General features: G+C 42.4%; 1 protein-coding gene across 1 annotated transcript in view; it reads left to right on the top strand.

Annotated features, from left to right (window-relative positions):
• Window positions 1-17,106, top strand: part of SPON1 (spondin 1) — a 256,861-nt gene that overhangs the window by 108,399 nt on the left and 131,356 nt on the right. The window contains 1 exon segment of the mRNA XM_047694020.1: window positions 4,083-4,205. Coding sequence (XP_047549976.1) covers window positions 4,083-4,205 — 123 coding nt within the window.

Raw genomic sequence — 17,106 nt, forward strand, 5'->3', positions numbered from 1 at the left:
TCCAATGTGAAAGATGACTTGGAAAACGTGAAAAGAGCAGAGGGAGAGAATGAGATGCCCTCCATTAAGGTTATCCCTGTCAGAAAGGCCAGAGAGCTAGAATCTGGGCGCCAGGTCCCTGGTCAGCTTCCAGGTGGATGGGACCACACATGGCTTTGGGGGTTTTCCTTTTCGTCGTTAATTGCCCACAAGTTCACGCAGCCTTTTTGCAAGCACAGAACATCCTGACTGCTGACGCTCTTTGCTCCCGAAGTACGGTCCACTTCCTGCCCTGTCTCCATAAGATGACGTCCAGGTCCCTTGTCCAGGTCCCTTGAGTTGGAGTCAGAGCGCTTTGGGTCACAGGTTTATATAAACCGCCTCTAGGTCTACACCCACAGATGACTAAGCACAGCCCCTGCAGTCTGGTTTTGTTAGTTTGTCACGCAGAGGACAGTCTTGTTTCCCAGATTTGAAGATTCTTAGGAAACACCTCGTCATCCCCACCTACGGAGAGTAATCATTAACTAAAGTGCATTTTCCGGAGCCTCAGCCCTGATGTTGTGTGAAGCCATACAAGTATGCAAATTATGCAGATGCCGTGTCCATCGAATGGCACGCGAGTCTTTATGGGTTATCCCTTCTGAAGCGGAGATCCTATCAAAATGACTAAACATGCCTATATAGAAAAAGATCATTTTCCGACAGCAACTTTGTGGACCCAAAAAAGGCCCTACAGGCCCTGAGTTGAAGGATCTTAATGTGAAGTTGTAGATCATCCCCGGAGAGAGCAGACCCATGAGGACATCCCACAATTAGCAAAGCAGATCGTATTAAGAAAGTCTTTAATTTGTAAGCAGAGAGCAAAGGGATTTCTCTTAAATGTGTATACCTACCTAATTATCTCTAGCTCTTTCATTAAGGTCTTTACATTCTCCGCTTCCTTGGCGAGTCAAATCAAATCTATCAAGGAAGGGGAGAAAGAAACCAGTATCAAGTGTTTTTCCTCAGTTAAAGCTGGGCATCCATAGGGGGAAAAGTAACAACTGCAAACACAAAAGGCAATGGCAATCATTATTTTTTAAAAGAAACATAAAACATTAAGTTACTTACAATTAGGGATGGGGAGACATAAAATATTCAAAAAGGTGACCTATAATAAACACACGCACTCCCATGCTTACTTTAATACCACATCACAAATGATGAAGAGAGAAAGACAGAGGGAACTCAGGGAAGGGAAGAAAATGTCGGAGAGAGGGATAAGGAGAAAATGAAGACTAAGGGGAGAGCTGAAAAAGGAAGAAGCTGGTGGATAGAGTGTAGAAATGAGAGAAGGGGCAGCTTGGGGGATCAGCATGGCCAGAAGTCCCCCATTGTTGGGCAGACCCTACTGCGGTTAGCAGAAGAGGGGTGATAAGATTTTACTTATTTATTTGTCAGGGGAGGGAGAGAGAGTGCGAGTGCACACAAGCAGGGGAAGCAGCAGGCAGAGGAAGCAGCAGGCAGAGGGAGCAGCAGGCAGAGGGAGCAGCAGGCAGGGGGAGCAGCAGGCAGAGGGAGCAGCAGGCAGGGGGAGCAGCAGGCAGAGGGAGCAGCAGGCAGGGGGAGCAGCAGGCAGAGGGAGCAGCAGGCAGGGGGAGCAGCAGGCAGGGGGAGCAGCAGGCAGAGGGAGCAGCAGGCAGGGGGAGCAGCAGGCAGAGGGAGCAGCAGGCAGGGGGAGGAGCAGGCAGAGGGAGCAGCAGGCAGAGGGAAAAGCAGGCAGAGAGAGAAGCAGGCTCCCCACAGAGAAGGAGCCCAATGCTGGACTCGATCTCAAGACCTTGGGATCATGGCCTGAGCCGATGGCAGACGCTTAACCGATTGAACCACCCAGGTGCCCCAGAAAATCTGGTTCCTTTTCAATAGGCTTTTTTCCATAGGGAACAGTATGTCTGTTTTTAGTTTCAAACTTGGACCTTATTTTTTATTTTATTTTTTATTTTTTTTTTTAAGATTTTATTTATTTATTTGTCATAGAGAGAGAAGCGAGAGCGAGCACAGGCAGACAGAGTGGCAGGCAGAGGCAGAGGGAGAAGCAGGCTCCCCGCCAAGCAAAGAGCCCGATGCGGGACTCGATCCCAGGACGCCGGGATCATGACCCGAGCCGAAGGCAGCTGCTTAACCAACTGAGCCACCCAGGCGTCCCGGGCCTTATTTTTTAAATGGAAGCTGATTTTCCTTTGGAATTCCATAAGATTTATTGTAAGTGCATTCCCCTGAACTTCTGAATATATCTTTAAACTTACTACCCATATCTGAAAAGATATTTTCGGAAAAGATTGAGAAGGTAAAGCCACCGATTTGCCTTATTTTGGTTTTTTTTTTGAGAGATTGCTCCCTCATCACATAGCTCCAGGAAGCTACAGTTGAAAGCCCAATACATATCTCTTAGCTTGGAATCCCTTTTCCAAAGCTAATTTAGTTCTTTTGCAACACAGTTGGTCATAATAGCAATAATGGAAGAGGAAAAGGAAAAAATCCTTAAGAGTTCCTAATTTACGCTGCCTTTCCTGAAATATATTCAACAGGGCTTGTCCCTATCAAAGTAGCTGACGCAGGAGTGGTACCTGGATTTTGTGTGTGTTAAGCAACAGAGAGCCTGTCCCCAAGCACAGACAGTGTGCAGGCTTCTTCCAAGTGTACAAAAGAAAGATCCAGACTAGGATTTCTATTTTGGGTGCTTTCAGACCTCTTCTTTGGTGCCGCCATTTAGAAATCCTGGAGCTCTATAGGGAGGTCATTTTTTTAAATGCACCAGCCTTCACTTGAAAAAGCATAAAGAGAAACACACACACAAAAATTACTCTCATTGGTGTTTATACAGAACGCCATCCAGTCCTGCCCGTAACACCTACTAACCCCATGACCTTGCACTGGTTAGCTAATTGCCTCAGTGTACTAACCTGCAACATGGAATTAACTAAAGTACTTACCTCCTGGGGTTGCTAGGATTAAATGAGACAGTACCTGGAAAGAGAGCAGCACCTACAAGGACTCTATACAATGTAATTATTATTACCTATTTCATGCTTTTATCTCCATCCTGGAGCACGGAATTCTCTTCTACCCATCACTGATTTTGCTCGTTCAAACCAACGGAACCCAGTGAAATCCACAAGGAAGACTTGTAAAATGCTCTCCCTGACACTTGAAAAGATTTTTATACTGTCACTGGTCTTTATATAATATTTAAGAATAAATATCCAACTTGTAAAAAAAAAAAAAAAAAGAACCTTTATGTTAATACCATGGGAGAAACCAAAGAAAAAGCAGCTGAAACACGTTGCATCTGTAAGCCATTGTTTTGGTCTTGCAGGAAGCAGAACGGACTGAAAGCAACAAAGCACAGTTAGGGATGTGGGTTGACAATTGGAAATAACTGAATTTATTCATGTAATCTCTCTTTCCCCACTTATCAGCTATCCGCAGATAAAAATGGGGGCAGAGAGGGAATCTTGTTAAGTTTTTCCTGACCGCTTCTGTACTCAGAAGTAAACTTGAACTTACCAACATAGCCCTAAACCCCAACCCCTCCCAAGTCTCTGAAAGCTTGATAAGAAGGGATGTGACTATAGATGCATTTTTTATAATAATGTTCAGTAGTCCTTTATGTCTGTCTACTTGTTCTCACTGCTCCTCTGCAATGCTGCTCCTTCTGGTCCTGGCAATTTGGCCCCAGAGAACATTTCTTAGAGAAAACACACACATGCATATTCCTCTTAAAATCTAGTAGAAAAATCCTATTGTGGGAAAAAAGGATAACTGAGTCAATTTTATCCCTGGTTTCCTAACTATTCAGCCTTATTGGTCCCATGGGTCTCCTCACATTGTTAGAGCAAAAGTTCTGAATCTTTTTTATTGGCAGAATATAATTACCATACTTAGAGGTATATAAAAATCCTTTATAGCCCAAGTACTGACCTGGTTCTGGGTGTTGTTAGTCAGTGGAAACTGCACCTCATCTTCTTTTCCCAAGTATTGAGGACAGGACAGGACCAAGAGAGTGCTGCCTTATAAGTGACCCACATTGGTTTCCTAACTTAGTGATTTCCCTGTTTCAGATTCCATGTTTGACGGGGTAACTGACAAACCCATCTTAGACTGCTGTGCCTGTGGAACTGCCAAGTACAGACTCACATTTTATGGGAATTGGTCCGAGAAGACGCACCCAAAGGATTACCCTCGTGAGTAGAATAGCCACTTCATGGATTGGGGGAAGGTGTGCAGTGAAGTTCTGTCTGGTTGTGGGGTACACCAGCCAAAGTATGTTGGGTCTGTTTGCTTTTAACAGCTGACTCACAAAATACACGTTCCCAGGAAGTGAAAGTCATCAAGATAAGCAGATATAATACTGGTATGCTTTGAGCTTTCGTTAGGTAGCGTTGTTCTAATCTGTGATTTAAAAAAATACTCCTAAGGTCATGCTGCTTCTCTTCAGGTCAAGCGTTTGGTAACCTTGGTCCCCCTAAAGAGGCTGTATCTGTGAATCACAGAGTAGATCTATCTGTGCTGGAAATAAGTGACAAGAGAGGGCTGCTCTTGACTCCACAGATCAAGGTCAACAAACATTCAACACCCTCAACCATAATGTTGGTAATCTATCTGCACACCCTTTCCCTACAAATTCCAGATACCACCTTAGAATCCTTCAGGACATCGTGCTCCAGATAGCCAATACCAATCCATGGGAGTTGTTAGGAAGCCCCAAACTTGCTAATTTTGAGTAGATCCTTAATCAGGACCCTAGAAATTCCCTTTTATCATACCATAGTCTCAAAAAATGCCTAGCATATGCCAGGCACCATGCTAAGCTCTAGTGATATAATAGCAAAAAAAGACGCAACCCCCATTCTCATACAACTCAGAGATTCATGGGGAGACTGGCATTTATCAAATATTCACACACAAAAATGTGAAAATTCTAACAATGAGTAGTGGACCTACTGTGTGCCGGGCATTTTTACATTTGTTATGTCATTTAATCCTCAAAATGTGGATGAGCTCACTGAATATCAGAGAGATGTCATGATTTGCCCCTAGTCAGACGTGAGTAGTGGATCCAAGATTTGAAAAGGGATTTGTCTGGTTTCTTGTCCTGCCTTTCGGTTGGCTGCCTTTAAGACCCAGTAGTGCTCATTTTCTCTAACTGTGGGTGGTGGGATGTTGGTGTGTGGCACTGAACATGATTTTTCTGTTCATTGTCTGTTTTATTCTTGTTCGTTTCACTTTGGAGTTGCCACAGCTGGGAAAGACGAGCAGAACTGGGAGGAGATTAAAAAGAGGGATTTGGGTCAGCCCCCCAAAAAAGGGGGAGCAAAGGGTATGTGGTTGGGAATTATGAAGACCTGGTCCAGACCGGAGCCTCCACGGTTCCCAGGCAGCCCACCCAGTGGGGACTTGGCAGATCAAGAGCTCTATTGTTTAATTTTACCCACATTGTAATCAAGACTTGGGATCTTAGAAGCATCTTACTAGTTCATTCTTCTCACTCTGGGATTCAGTTTGATTTGCTTCAGCTGGTGAGGGAGACCTGCATGAACAACGTTGGACTCTTTGCCCTGGGCGGCGGGGGGGACCACTTGGAACAAGGATGATGGAAAAATAAATGTCCTCCAGTGCCTCCAGTCCACTAACCCAGAGGAAATAAAATGTTAGGGGCCCATTACTCATCTTCCATAATCCTAAGGAGCTTCTTGTGCTGTTCTGTTCTGACACTGTTATTCCCCAGAATTTGAAAAAAAAGAAAAATACTGACCACTGTTTCTGGGTCTGTGAGCCAAATCAAGTACAAATCTGTACAGAATTTCTGTGGAATTGTTGGGAGTTTCTTAATAAAGCAGACGTGAGCTCTAGATCCCCCCAGGATTATTCCATTGTCAGATGTCAGTGTGTCTTAATTTTGGGTTGGAAAAATTTGGTCACTATGTACAAAGGAGTGTTTATCACATTGGACTGTAATTATTTCTTAAGGAATCTTTCTTCTCCATCAGGCAGAGGAGTCCTCCAGGACAAAAGCCATGACACGCTCATCTTTCATTCTCAATGCCTTGGAAGTGCCTGGTGCCTTTCCAAGTATTATATACTGATTGTTGAACCTAGAGTAGCAGTCACTGAGACCTAGGAGGCAGATTTCTAGCTCCTGTCGAGTCACCATGGCCAATACTGCTGAGTGATTATGGACCAGACCCTCCTTAGAGGGAAAGGTGCTCAGGACTGGAGTCAAATGGAAGGGCACAGAGAGGGTCTAATAAGGACTTTGAAAATTCGATGCTGGTGGAAGTGATTTCTACTAATCTTAAGTAATAGATGACTTTCCCTTTGGTGCTCCAGGTATGATCTTGTTTCGATAACCAATCCTTGCCATGAAGCCCAATTAGGCCATGATGCTTCCCAACCATGGTGGAAATTGATAAATGTCATGTCCTGCTCCCCTTTATTATTACTCATCCCAAATACCACTTTGTCCACAAGGATCTCAGAGCAGCAACTCTCAAGCTTTATAATTTCAAGATGCTTTTTGCATACTGAAAATTTATTGAGAACTCAAAACGTCCTTTTGCTTATATGGGTTATATCTATCCAAATTCAATATGTCAAAAATTACAGATGTTTTAAAATACTACTTATTAATTCATTTAAAAAGTAGCATATAATGAATTAGCAATGTTAAACTCATTATATATTAACATATTTTATGAAAATAACTATATTGTCTAAAACAAAAGAAATTTAGTGAAGGACCCTCGTTTTACATTTTTGCAAATCTCTTTAATATCTGACTTAATTAGAAGACACCTAGATTCTGATATTTGCCTCTGCATTCAACCTGTTGTGGTACATTTTTTTGGTTGAAGTGTAAAGAAATTCTATCTCAGATATGTAATTGGAAAAGGAAGAATATTTTAATAATTTCTTCATTAATTACAGATAATCTTCTTTAATACTATACCAAAACCCTACAAAGGGTAGTTTCTTTTTTTTTTTTTTTTAAGATTTTATTTATTTGAGAGGGAGAGAGAGAGCAGAGAGCACAAGCAGGCAGAGGGAGTGGGAGAAGTGGGCTCCCCACAGGGCAGGGAAATGATTTGGAGCTCCATCCCAGGACCCTGGGATCATGACCTGAACTGAAGGGAGATGTTTAACCCACTGAACCACCCAAGCATCCCTACAAAGGGTAGTTTCTTAAAGAATAATTACAGTGTAGAACATGAAACCGTATTAGTGAACTTGTACTCTGTTACATTAAAATGCATTGCTTTACTTTGCACTTGGAATGAATCTTTTACAAATAAATGATTTTGTGACATCATACATTGGTCATTTGGAAAACACTGGTTTACCAAGTTACACAGGTGGTCCAGATGTAGAGACATTTCATTATACAATATCAAAAATCACATTCATTAATATCACTTCCAATCTCATTAGAAATGTGTTTAAGAGGGGCACCTGAGTGGCTCAGTGGGTTAAGCCTCTGCCTTCGGCTCAGGTCATGGTCTCAGGGTCCTGGGATCGAGTCCCGCATTGAGCCCCTCATCGGGCTCTCTGCTCAGCAGGGAGCCCACTTTCGGCTCTCTCTCTGCCTGCCTCTCTGCTTACTTGTGATCTGTCAAATAAATAAATAAAATCTTTAAAAAAAAAAATGTGTTTAAGTATTGGAAAGCTACCAGATTCATAATGACAGATATAAGTTTTCCAAAATTCTTTTCTTTTTAGGATTTTATTTATTTATTTGATAGAAGACAGCCAGAGAGGGAACACAAGTCGGGGGGAGTGGGAGAGGGGGAAGCAGGCTTCCCGCCATCTTTTCCACTGGACCATGTTATTTAAAAATTACTAGTTATTAAATCTAATCACATAAAAGACCACCACTCTGACGCTCGGCAACAGCTCTCATTTCTTCATATGTTCATCCATATACACAGTTGCACATTTGGAATCATTGCATCCTACTTTGCATCCTCCCCGCTGAGCAGGGAGCCCCATGTAGGAACCCAGGACCCCGGGATCATGACTTGAACTGAAAGCAGACACTTAACGACTGAGCCACCCAGGCGCTGCAAGTTTTCCAAAATTCTAAGTTTTGCTTGAAAGTTTGAATTTTCTCCTTGGCAACACATCCTGTCCGTTGTTTTCCTTGAAATAACAGGCTCACTTCATTTTTGAGAAAATGTCTACCACATTCTCCAGTCTGAATAGCCATAATTTGTCCGTCATTGGTTCTTTCAAGTAAAAATGATATTTATGAAAATAAAAGTGTCCAGTCCAGCTTGCAAGAGCATTTACTCAAGACCAGCATCGCATCCCAGTATATAGGGAAGTGTTTCGTGGATGTTCCCCAGTTAGTCACACAGAATGGGAGAAAACCATGTACTTGGATATACAGAGACTAATAGATAGCATTAATAATTCTTATTGTTTCATCAAAAACATTCCAAAGTGAAGCTGACTCTTTACATTGTTCACGGCCATTCCTGGCAGTGACTATGGGCGCCATTTGAGGCCACTGCTTGGATGGGCGCTAAGTGACAGTGGTTCACACAGTACCACTTTGACACCATCAGGGTGAATGCCAACATGTGGCAAATGTCTTGGTATCATTGTGAAAATAGTTTTCTCCTCACAGACTCCCTGCAAGGGCCTCAGGGTCCCCAGAGGTCTGTAGACCACACTTGGAGGACCTCTGCTGTAGCACAGGATAGCAGCCTAAGGTGTCTGTCCTTCCGTTCTCTTTGGGTGACTTGCCCTGGAGAATTTGCATTGGGCTCTTCAAGAAGATCTGGCAACACACTTGTTCTTCAGTCCTCGCTTGTGGGGGCCACACTGCTATCCATGATGGCTCCAAATGCTATTTCTGGGGTTCCCTTTCTTAGAGAACAGGGGACTCTGCATCCACCACAGCCCCCTCCCTGGGAGAGGTGTGGCAAAATCAGGAAGGCCAGGGGACGGCCCAGGCTGACATCCCCTCTCCATTGTAATGACATAAACCTCTGCTGGCCATCTGGAAATCGTGAAATCCTTTTAAAACACCCCCAACTGGGTTGTTTCTAGAAATCCGTTTTGAGGCTGGAGCATGCAAGTTCTACCTCCTAATTTTATAAGTGGAAAAAAATGTGAAATGCAAAGGACTCAGATCACATAACCAGAGAGTTTCAGAAACAAAATCAAAGCTCAGCTCTCTTGATTCCCTTTTGCCTTCTTCTGGGGGCTGTCACAAGGCAGTCTTCTCTCCTCTGCAGTGAAATTAAATGTCTTCTATACAAAGCATCTTTTCAGCATCTGCTGTACCAATGTGGACTCAGCCGATACTAAATTCCAAACAGCTTTGCCCCACTGTACAAAGACCTCCTCTACAGATCCTGACTTAGAAGTCAGAAAGGGAAGGTCTGGATTCACTGAGCCTGAACAGACTTCCAGAGCCCTGGAGTGTTAGAAGTGCCAGCGAGCTCCCCCAGTGTCTGTCCTCAGCAGTCTTTAGTACCCAGCAGTGGTCCAAGAGCAGGCGTTTTTTAATAGGAACATGGCGACCACGCAGGGTCAGCTCAGAAGGACGTCCCAGGGTTTGCAGACATGCTCTGTCTTTGCCAGGGGACTGGGACTTGCCTAACAGATGCTGAGTCACTTTGCTCACTTACTCTGAACACGGCTCCTAGATTTGTTTGCTGTTGTTTTTTTAAGATTTTATTTATTAATTTGAGAGAGAGAGAGAGAGCATGAGCGGGGGGTGGGCATAGGGAGAGGGAGAAACACACTCCTTGCTGAGCAGGGAACCCCATGCGGGACTCAATCCCGGGACCTGGAGATCATGACCTGAGCCAAAGGCAGATGCTTAACCATCTGAGGCACGCAGGCGTCCCAAGCTCCTAGGTTTTTTGACAAATGCCTCCACCCTGTAGAGACTCTGTAATGTACCTTGACGAAGTAAATTGCACAATGCTCCCCATTTTTGATATGGTATCAGTTTTAACGCTGTTTAACAAATACATATTGGTGAAAGGAACTTTTTCTGGAAGCCAATTATTTTTGTTTCATTTGAGGACACATCGCCTAAAATATAAACATGGCCACTGGGAAAAACACCCTACAGTATCAAAGTTGCTTTTACAGTGAAACTTGGCCATCTTTTCCACTGGACCATGTTATTTAAAAATTACTAGTTATTAAATCTAATCACATAAAAGACCACCATTCTGACTCTTGGCAACAGCTCTCATTTCTTCATATTTTCATCCACATACACAGTTGCACATTTGGAAACATTGCATCCTACTTTGTGCATTTGGTTTTTTTTCCATAGTCGTAATTTGTTATACCAGCTTGCTCTAAACCACTTATCTAACTGTTCTTTTATTGAACATCAAGTTGATGTCAGGTCTTTTGCTAACATGGAAAGCACTGCAACAAAAAAGCTTTTTTTAAAAAAGATTTATTTATTTGAGAGAGAGAAAGAGAGGAAGGGGAAGGGGGGAAGAGACTTCTCCAGCAGATTCCCCGCTGAGCGTGGAGCCCCACACAGAGCTTGATCCCATAACCCTGAGATCATGACCTGAGCCAAAATCAAGAGTTGGCCACTTAACTGACTGAGCCACCCAGGCGGCCCAAAAAAACCAAACCAAAACAAACAAAAAAAAAACTGCAATGAAGTATTCTTCTTCCCTTTGTCCTTCCTTTAAATCATTTCCTTGAAATAATTTCCTAAGAGCCAGACAGCCCGATCAAAAAATGTACTTTTTATGGGCTCTTCAGACATTTTGCCAGATTCTTGTCCAAAATATTTCTATCAATTCACCATGTTACCAATAATGAATAAATATATCTCTTTCCCCCAGCCTTCTCAGCATTTAACTTAACGTTTTCTGTTTGGGTTTTGGCAATTAATGGTTATAAAAAATTAATCTCATTATTTTAAATTGGCACTGGTTTAATGACTTACACATTTGAATGTTTCCTCGAGTTTATTGCGTTTGCCTTTAAAACCCCTATGGCACTGAGAGGCATCAAGCCTGCTTTTGCTCAGTATCTCCTCAGGGATCAGCTCATTGTCTGATACTTTGAAAGCCTCTAATGAATGAATGAATGAGAAGCAGTTACAAAATGAGCAAGGAAGAGGGTGGAGAGAGATGAGTGAAGCCTCTGAAGAGATTGGGGCAGGAGAGAAGAGGACCTTATTTAGGGCTGCTAAGTGGGAAGCAGATTGGATGGTTCTGGCAATAATTGGGAAGGTCGGTGAGGAGGCCATTACAGTGATGGCGCTAGCTCGGACTAAGGCGGTGGGTGTGTGATGGAGTGGATGGATGGACTGGAGGTAGCTTTCAGAGGTAGCTTCTGTCACGCATTAGATGCGGGGGAGTGACAGAGAAAAGCATCAGAGCCGACAGGCACTCTTGCTTCTTAAAATATTCCTCAATATTATTGTCTCTCTGTTTTTGCAAGTGATCATGAAATCATTTTATCAAATTCTGTAAAGGATCCTGTCAGAATTTTAAATGGGATTGCACTAAATCCCTCAATTACTTTTGGAAGAACTGTTAACTAAATTGATAGTATTGAGCTTGCTGGGTTTCTTCCCATTTATGGTAAGATAACGTGTGGGTTTCTGCAGCCCAGCGCCTAGAACGGTGATGAGTCACAGGTGGACCATGGGCCTCTTCTCCCCATCTAACTTCAGAAACAAAATGAAACATTCAGCAAACAATAATCCCACTCCTTCCCACCATCACAGGGAAGTCCCTCTCCAAGCTGAGTAATTGTGCCCAACAGCGCCCCCCAGTGGTGCCACCTCCAGGCCGCGTATGAGTAGAGCTGTGACTGGGAATTCAGTTTGGTCTGGAGTGCATGCCTCACCATACACAGTGTCAGTGTCTGGCAGAGCAAAAGAAAAAGGATTAAATATCTTCTTTCCCCTTTTTCTCCTCTCTTCTCTCCATCCCTCTGGGAAGCCTTGCGGCAACAACTCACTGTGTTATGCACCGGGAGTGGGGAAGGAAAGTCAGTTCACCTGGTCTTCCCCTTAAACATGCCAGGCTGAATGCAAGCATGAATTGCTGATCTTTCCTCCAATCCCATAAAGACAGCACTAGAAGAATAAAAAATAAACTCACAAAGACAAGAAAAAATGAAAGAAGGCCCCGCCCTTTCAGAGAGATTGCCAGTGTCTGGGGAGCTGGAGAGGTAGGAACTCTGAGCAGAGCAAAGAATGCAGAATCCTCCGTAGCTGCAGGGAGGGTGGTAAGAGCCAAGCCGACCGTTTGCACTGACCCTGGGAATAGGTTCAGGACCCAGGTATTCAGCACAGAGGATGAGAAAAGCCTCCCGTCCAGAAATTTTAGAATAATGGGGATAGGGACAACCCGAAAAGCATCCAGAGAAACAGACAACAAAGACTCAGACCTCTTCAGAACCATACCAAAGCCAGCACTCAATGGAGCAGTGTCAAATTTCAAACTCGTGGTTTTGAATTCTGAGGGGGGGACCCTTTTTGCTCAGCCTGGAGACCAGGTTAAGACAGAGCAGCTCTGGTGGTGTCTCCATGAGCTAACTGGGTTTCTTCGTAGATCGCTTTTTCACTGAAGTTTCTTTTGTTTTGGTGAGAGAGTATGTCATAGAATGGTTCTGCTTTTTTGTGGGTTTACAGAATTTGTTTTGGTTTTTTTCATGACCTCATATATGTTTAGCCTTTTCTCTCATTCCACACAGGTGCTGAAGGATGTGTTACTTACGTCACAGCACACGAGCATTCTTGGTCCATTCAGTGCCCCTCTGGCTTTATTTGCTTTTCGTAATATTCCATGTACCCCACATTGGACGACTGTCATATCCAAATCATTCCGCCATCTTGTTTTATTTTTGCTGATTATAATTTCTTTTTGTTTCTTCCTCTTTTTTTTTTTTTAACCACTTCTTTTCTTTCCGTTGCCTGCATTAAGTTTTCTTCTGCTGGTTTAGGCATTATTTGATCTATGTTGTTGTTCTTGTGGTTGTTGCCTCTAATTTAAAACACATACTTGGGTTGATTTATCTGTATTGATTTCATAAACATTTCAGTATTTGTCTTCCTCTAAACAAAACAAGAATGTTAGTGTATTCTCAGATTCCTTTGTTGTCTACCACCCCTCGACCCAAATACACGTTCATGTTGGTTATTTTCGAAGTGAGTCTTTGATCTCCTGTATATTTCAGTGTCTCTGGTAGTTCCATGGGTCTGTGTTTCTGAAGTTCCCCAGGGTTGAACTCAGAGGAGCGAGGCGTGGGTGCTACCAAGATTTTTTGTTTACAGTGTTCAATCCATTTAATTCTTAGCAGTATCTATACTTACTGCTGTATGATGGTAAGTTTAATTATGTTTATTCAGGCTCTATTACTTGATCATTTTTTCTTGATTTTTCATGTTCTGATAATGGGGTATTAACGCCTTGATCTAAAACCGTGTACTTATCATTTCTCCTTGATGTTTAACAGATTGTTTTCCATTTGTCACTATGTCTTTGGAACCTATAGCATCAAAGCATTATATCCTCATGATTAACTCTGACTTTCAACATCGCATAATTAACATAATTAGCTGGCTTTAATAACTTTTGCCTTAAATACTGTCGTGTCTGAAACCTCACCTGCTTTTCTTCCCTTTAATTAATTTCCCTTTTCAGCGTTTTTTAAATTTATTTTTTCTTATTGTTAGGCTCTCTATGCCTTCTAAAGATTTTCCAGTAAATTATTGTGTTCATCCCATTGGAAGGGCTTTTGTGGGTTTTTGTTTTGTTTTGTTTCTTTTTTTGTTTCAGTTTTTTTGTTTATTTGTTCTGTTTTGTTTCTCGACATAATTATTTAGACTTACACTTATTTTAAGCTCAGTCCTAGACAGTTTATGTTCTGCCAGCCTACTTATTTATCTCTATTGTTATTGTTAATTTGTTTTCTTGTTTCTAGATTTTCTTTGGTATTACATAGGCAATGAGCACGTATCTGGCTTTGGTTTTGCTTATTTTTATTTCATTTGGCAGAAATCTTAAATCAACTCACTGTCAATTTAAAACGTACAACAAGGATATTACTTCTACATTATCAAGAGACCTCTGTCTTATCAGGATAGCATCTTTTGATTCACTCTTGTGAGAAACCTTTGCTGGCTTTTGTTTTTCTCAACTCTTTTCTTTCTTCTGTTCTCCACTTACCACTCAGTTCATTTCTTTTTATCCACTTTAATTTTAACAATTCTCCTCATTCCCAACTCCCATCAGTGCTTCTCTGCTATTGTACTTACCTCTTCAATAAAGATATACCGATTCAGAGTTTTTTTTTACTATTTTTAACAGCATCGTTTTTCCCTCAGGTCTTTTAAGATCAGATTTCTTTTTGAAATAAACTTGGAATCCAACACTTGCCCATTAGTGGGTGATTGAACTTCTTAAGACTGAAATTCTGTGTGAGTCTTGCATTTGGCTAACAACTCAACTGGGTAAAAGCCCAAATTATACAGTTTTTTACTCTGACTATGGTTTATCCATGGCTTTCCATTTTAGTGGGGAAAAAAAACCTAGTCCTTTCACTTAAGACTTATAGTTCTTTGCATGAAATCTATAACCTAGCTCCGTACACAGTGCTTTCTTCTTCTTCTGCAGCTAAAATATTTGATGATGCCCGCTATTCTAAACGAGATCTTTAATAGGGCTTGATGTATACCTTCAGCTATTTTATTATGGTGACATTATTCTTCGAGGTCATCTGTTGTTTTTTTTTCTAATCTTTGATTTGTTGTTGTTTATTGTTTGTCCAGTCATTCCACAGATCTGTTCAGAGCATCTCCTGTGTTCAGGTAGCATGTTTATTCTCTTTGTTCCCTCAGGAACTGTGTGCTCTGCATTGTTTCCCCTGGTTCATTTCTCTTTCTCTGGTTAGTTTCCTGTAGCATCCCATCCGTCCTTGGACCCGTGTTATCATTGTTGGCGCCTGCCCACTCCTTCCTCCCATAATGAGCTCTCCTGAAATAGGTATATTTAAAAAATAGATTGTAGCGCTTTTCTAACTTCTTGTTCTCATTTTGTTCCATGGTTTACGCTTCCCTCCCTCACCCCCCTCCTGTACCCAGCTTTTTTTTTTTTTTAAGATTTTATTTATTAGAGAGAGAGAGAGAGATCACAAGTAGACAAAGAGGCAGCAGAGAGAGAAGGAAGCAGGCTCCCTCCCGAGCAGTGACCCCAATGTAGGGCTCCATCCCAGGACCCTGGGATCATGACCTGAGCCGAAGGCAGACGCTTAATGACTGAGCCACCCAGGCACCCCTGTACCCAGCTTCTTAATTCAGAGTTCCTCTCTCATACTGCCAAACATTTATAATAGTTCAAAATCATTTCTCCCCCTTTTACTCATTTTTTTTTTCCTCGAGTGATTCCTGAAACCTTTGCGGCAGACTATTTTATTGGCTTTTAAATGGGACTTGAGGGGTGCCTGGGTGGCTCAGTGGGTTAAAGCCTCTGCCTTCGGCTCGGGTTATGATCTCAGGGTCCTGGGATCGAGCCCCGCATCGGGCTCTCTGCTCTGCGAGGAGCCTGCTTCCCTCTCTCTCTGCCTGCCTCTCTGCCTACTTGTGATCTCTCTCTGTCAAATAAATAAATAAAATCTTTTTAAAAAAATAAAAAATAAAAAATAAATGGGACTTGAAATTGGAAGGTTCTGGCCTCTCGGGCTGCCTCCCTCCTCAAGGTCCGCAAACTATTTCTCGAGCATACCCTTTCTTAAATAAGAGATGCCCTTTTTGGACTGACCATTTAGTATAAATTATAAAGTATTACTCTCCTTGTATCTGTCAAGGTACAGTCTCATTACCACCAATAGGGGGAAATTAGTTTATTGATGACTTATTTGTCATTCGCTCCTGCCGGTCGGTCGGCAACTCAGAGAGCACGTGGTCCCTGCCTCTCATTCATGTAGCTTCAAGGGCCACCTGTTTGGAACTGATTTGAGGAGGAAGAAAGATTGGATTCATTGGCAAGTCATGGATCAGTTATTATGTAAGTTCTAATGCCACCAGTTCCCCTGGCAAAATGGATGTGATTAACATTTAAGTATGACACCAGCCCATGCATTTTTCATGCAGTATTTCCTTCAGACTTGTTTGCCAGTACCTGCGCAGGGATTCCAAGAAACGCCTACTTTAATCATAAAGACTTGATTTTCCCTTTGCATGAAAATACCCGGAACTCTGAAAAGCTTTATGAAACTGAAGGAGAGGGAATATACAAAGCCCATTAAACCAGAGCATTGAGTACGGTTACCCAGGAATTTGCACACAAAACTCGGCTATAGCGAATGGCATTTATGTACTTAAGTTTTCCAAACAGCAAGTTGAAAAACCTACCCTCAAGAATTGTTTATGCTGAGAAAGGGACGACTATTGATAATCACGAGTGGAGTTTCTGCAAAGGTCTGTGCCAGGCACTACAGTGCTGGCAACCGTCCCTCCCAATTTGCAAGAACTCTCCTGTTTGGGGCTGGAAGTGAAGCATGAGGACAAAGAAATACTTGCAGCTTTTGCCCAGCCTCAGTTAAATTTCAGAGCAAAGAACAAACATAAAACAGGACAAAGGGTATAGGAAATCACAGCACAAGCAGCCCTGCCTTATTTTTAGTAAAAAGGATTAGTAAGGGCCTCCCTAGAACAAAGCGGATTGCTAGGGACCAGGGAGTAGGATGGTTGTAATCTCTTTACTAGACGCTGAGTTGATTGATTAAATTAAAAGTTAGGAGTCAAATGCCCCCCAGAACATCTTGGAACCTTTCAATCTCTGTTTATTCATGTGATCCTAATGATCTTCGGTTGGAAGGAAAAAGTGTGTGCTACCTGTAGGGAACCCGTGAAGAAAAGCTTGGGAGCAAGCTAACCCTTTTCACAACCACCAGCAAGAGTTTAATTAAACTCTCTAACCTAATCAGCTTGGTTCAATTTAAGAGCAACGTGTGCCGTGTTTTCCTTGCACAGGGAGCGTCCCAGGGTCCTGCAGCTCGAGTGGAAAGAACAATGAAAAGCAGAAGGCTTTCTCTCCACATCTGGCTCCTTGAAATGGGGCTAAGAGGCTTTCTGGAGGCTTT

Source organism: Lutra lutra, chromosome 10 (genome assembly GCF_902655055.1).
Source record: "Lutra lutra chromosome 10, mLutLut1.2, whole genome shotgun sequence".
Taxonomy (NCBI): Eukaryota; Metazoa; Chordata; class Mammalia; order Carnivora; family Mustelidae; genus Lutra; species Lutra lutra.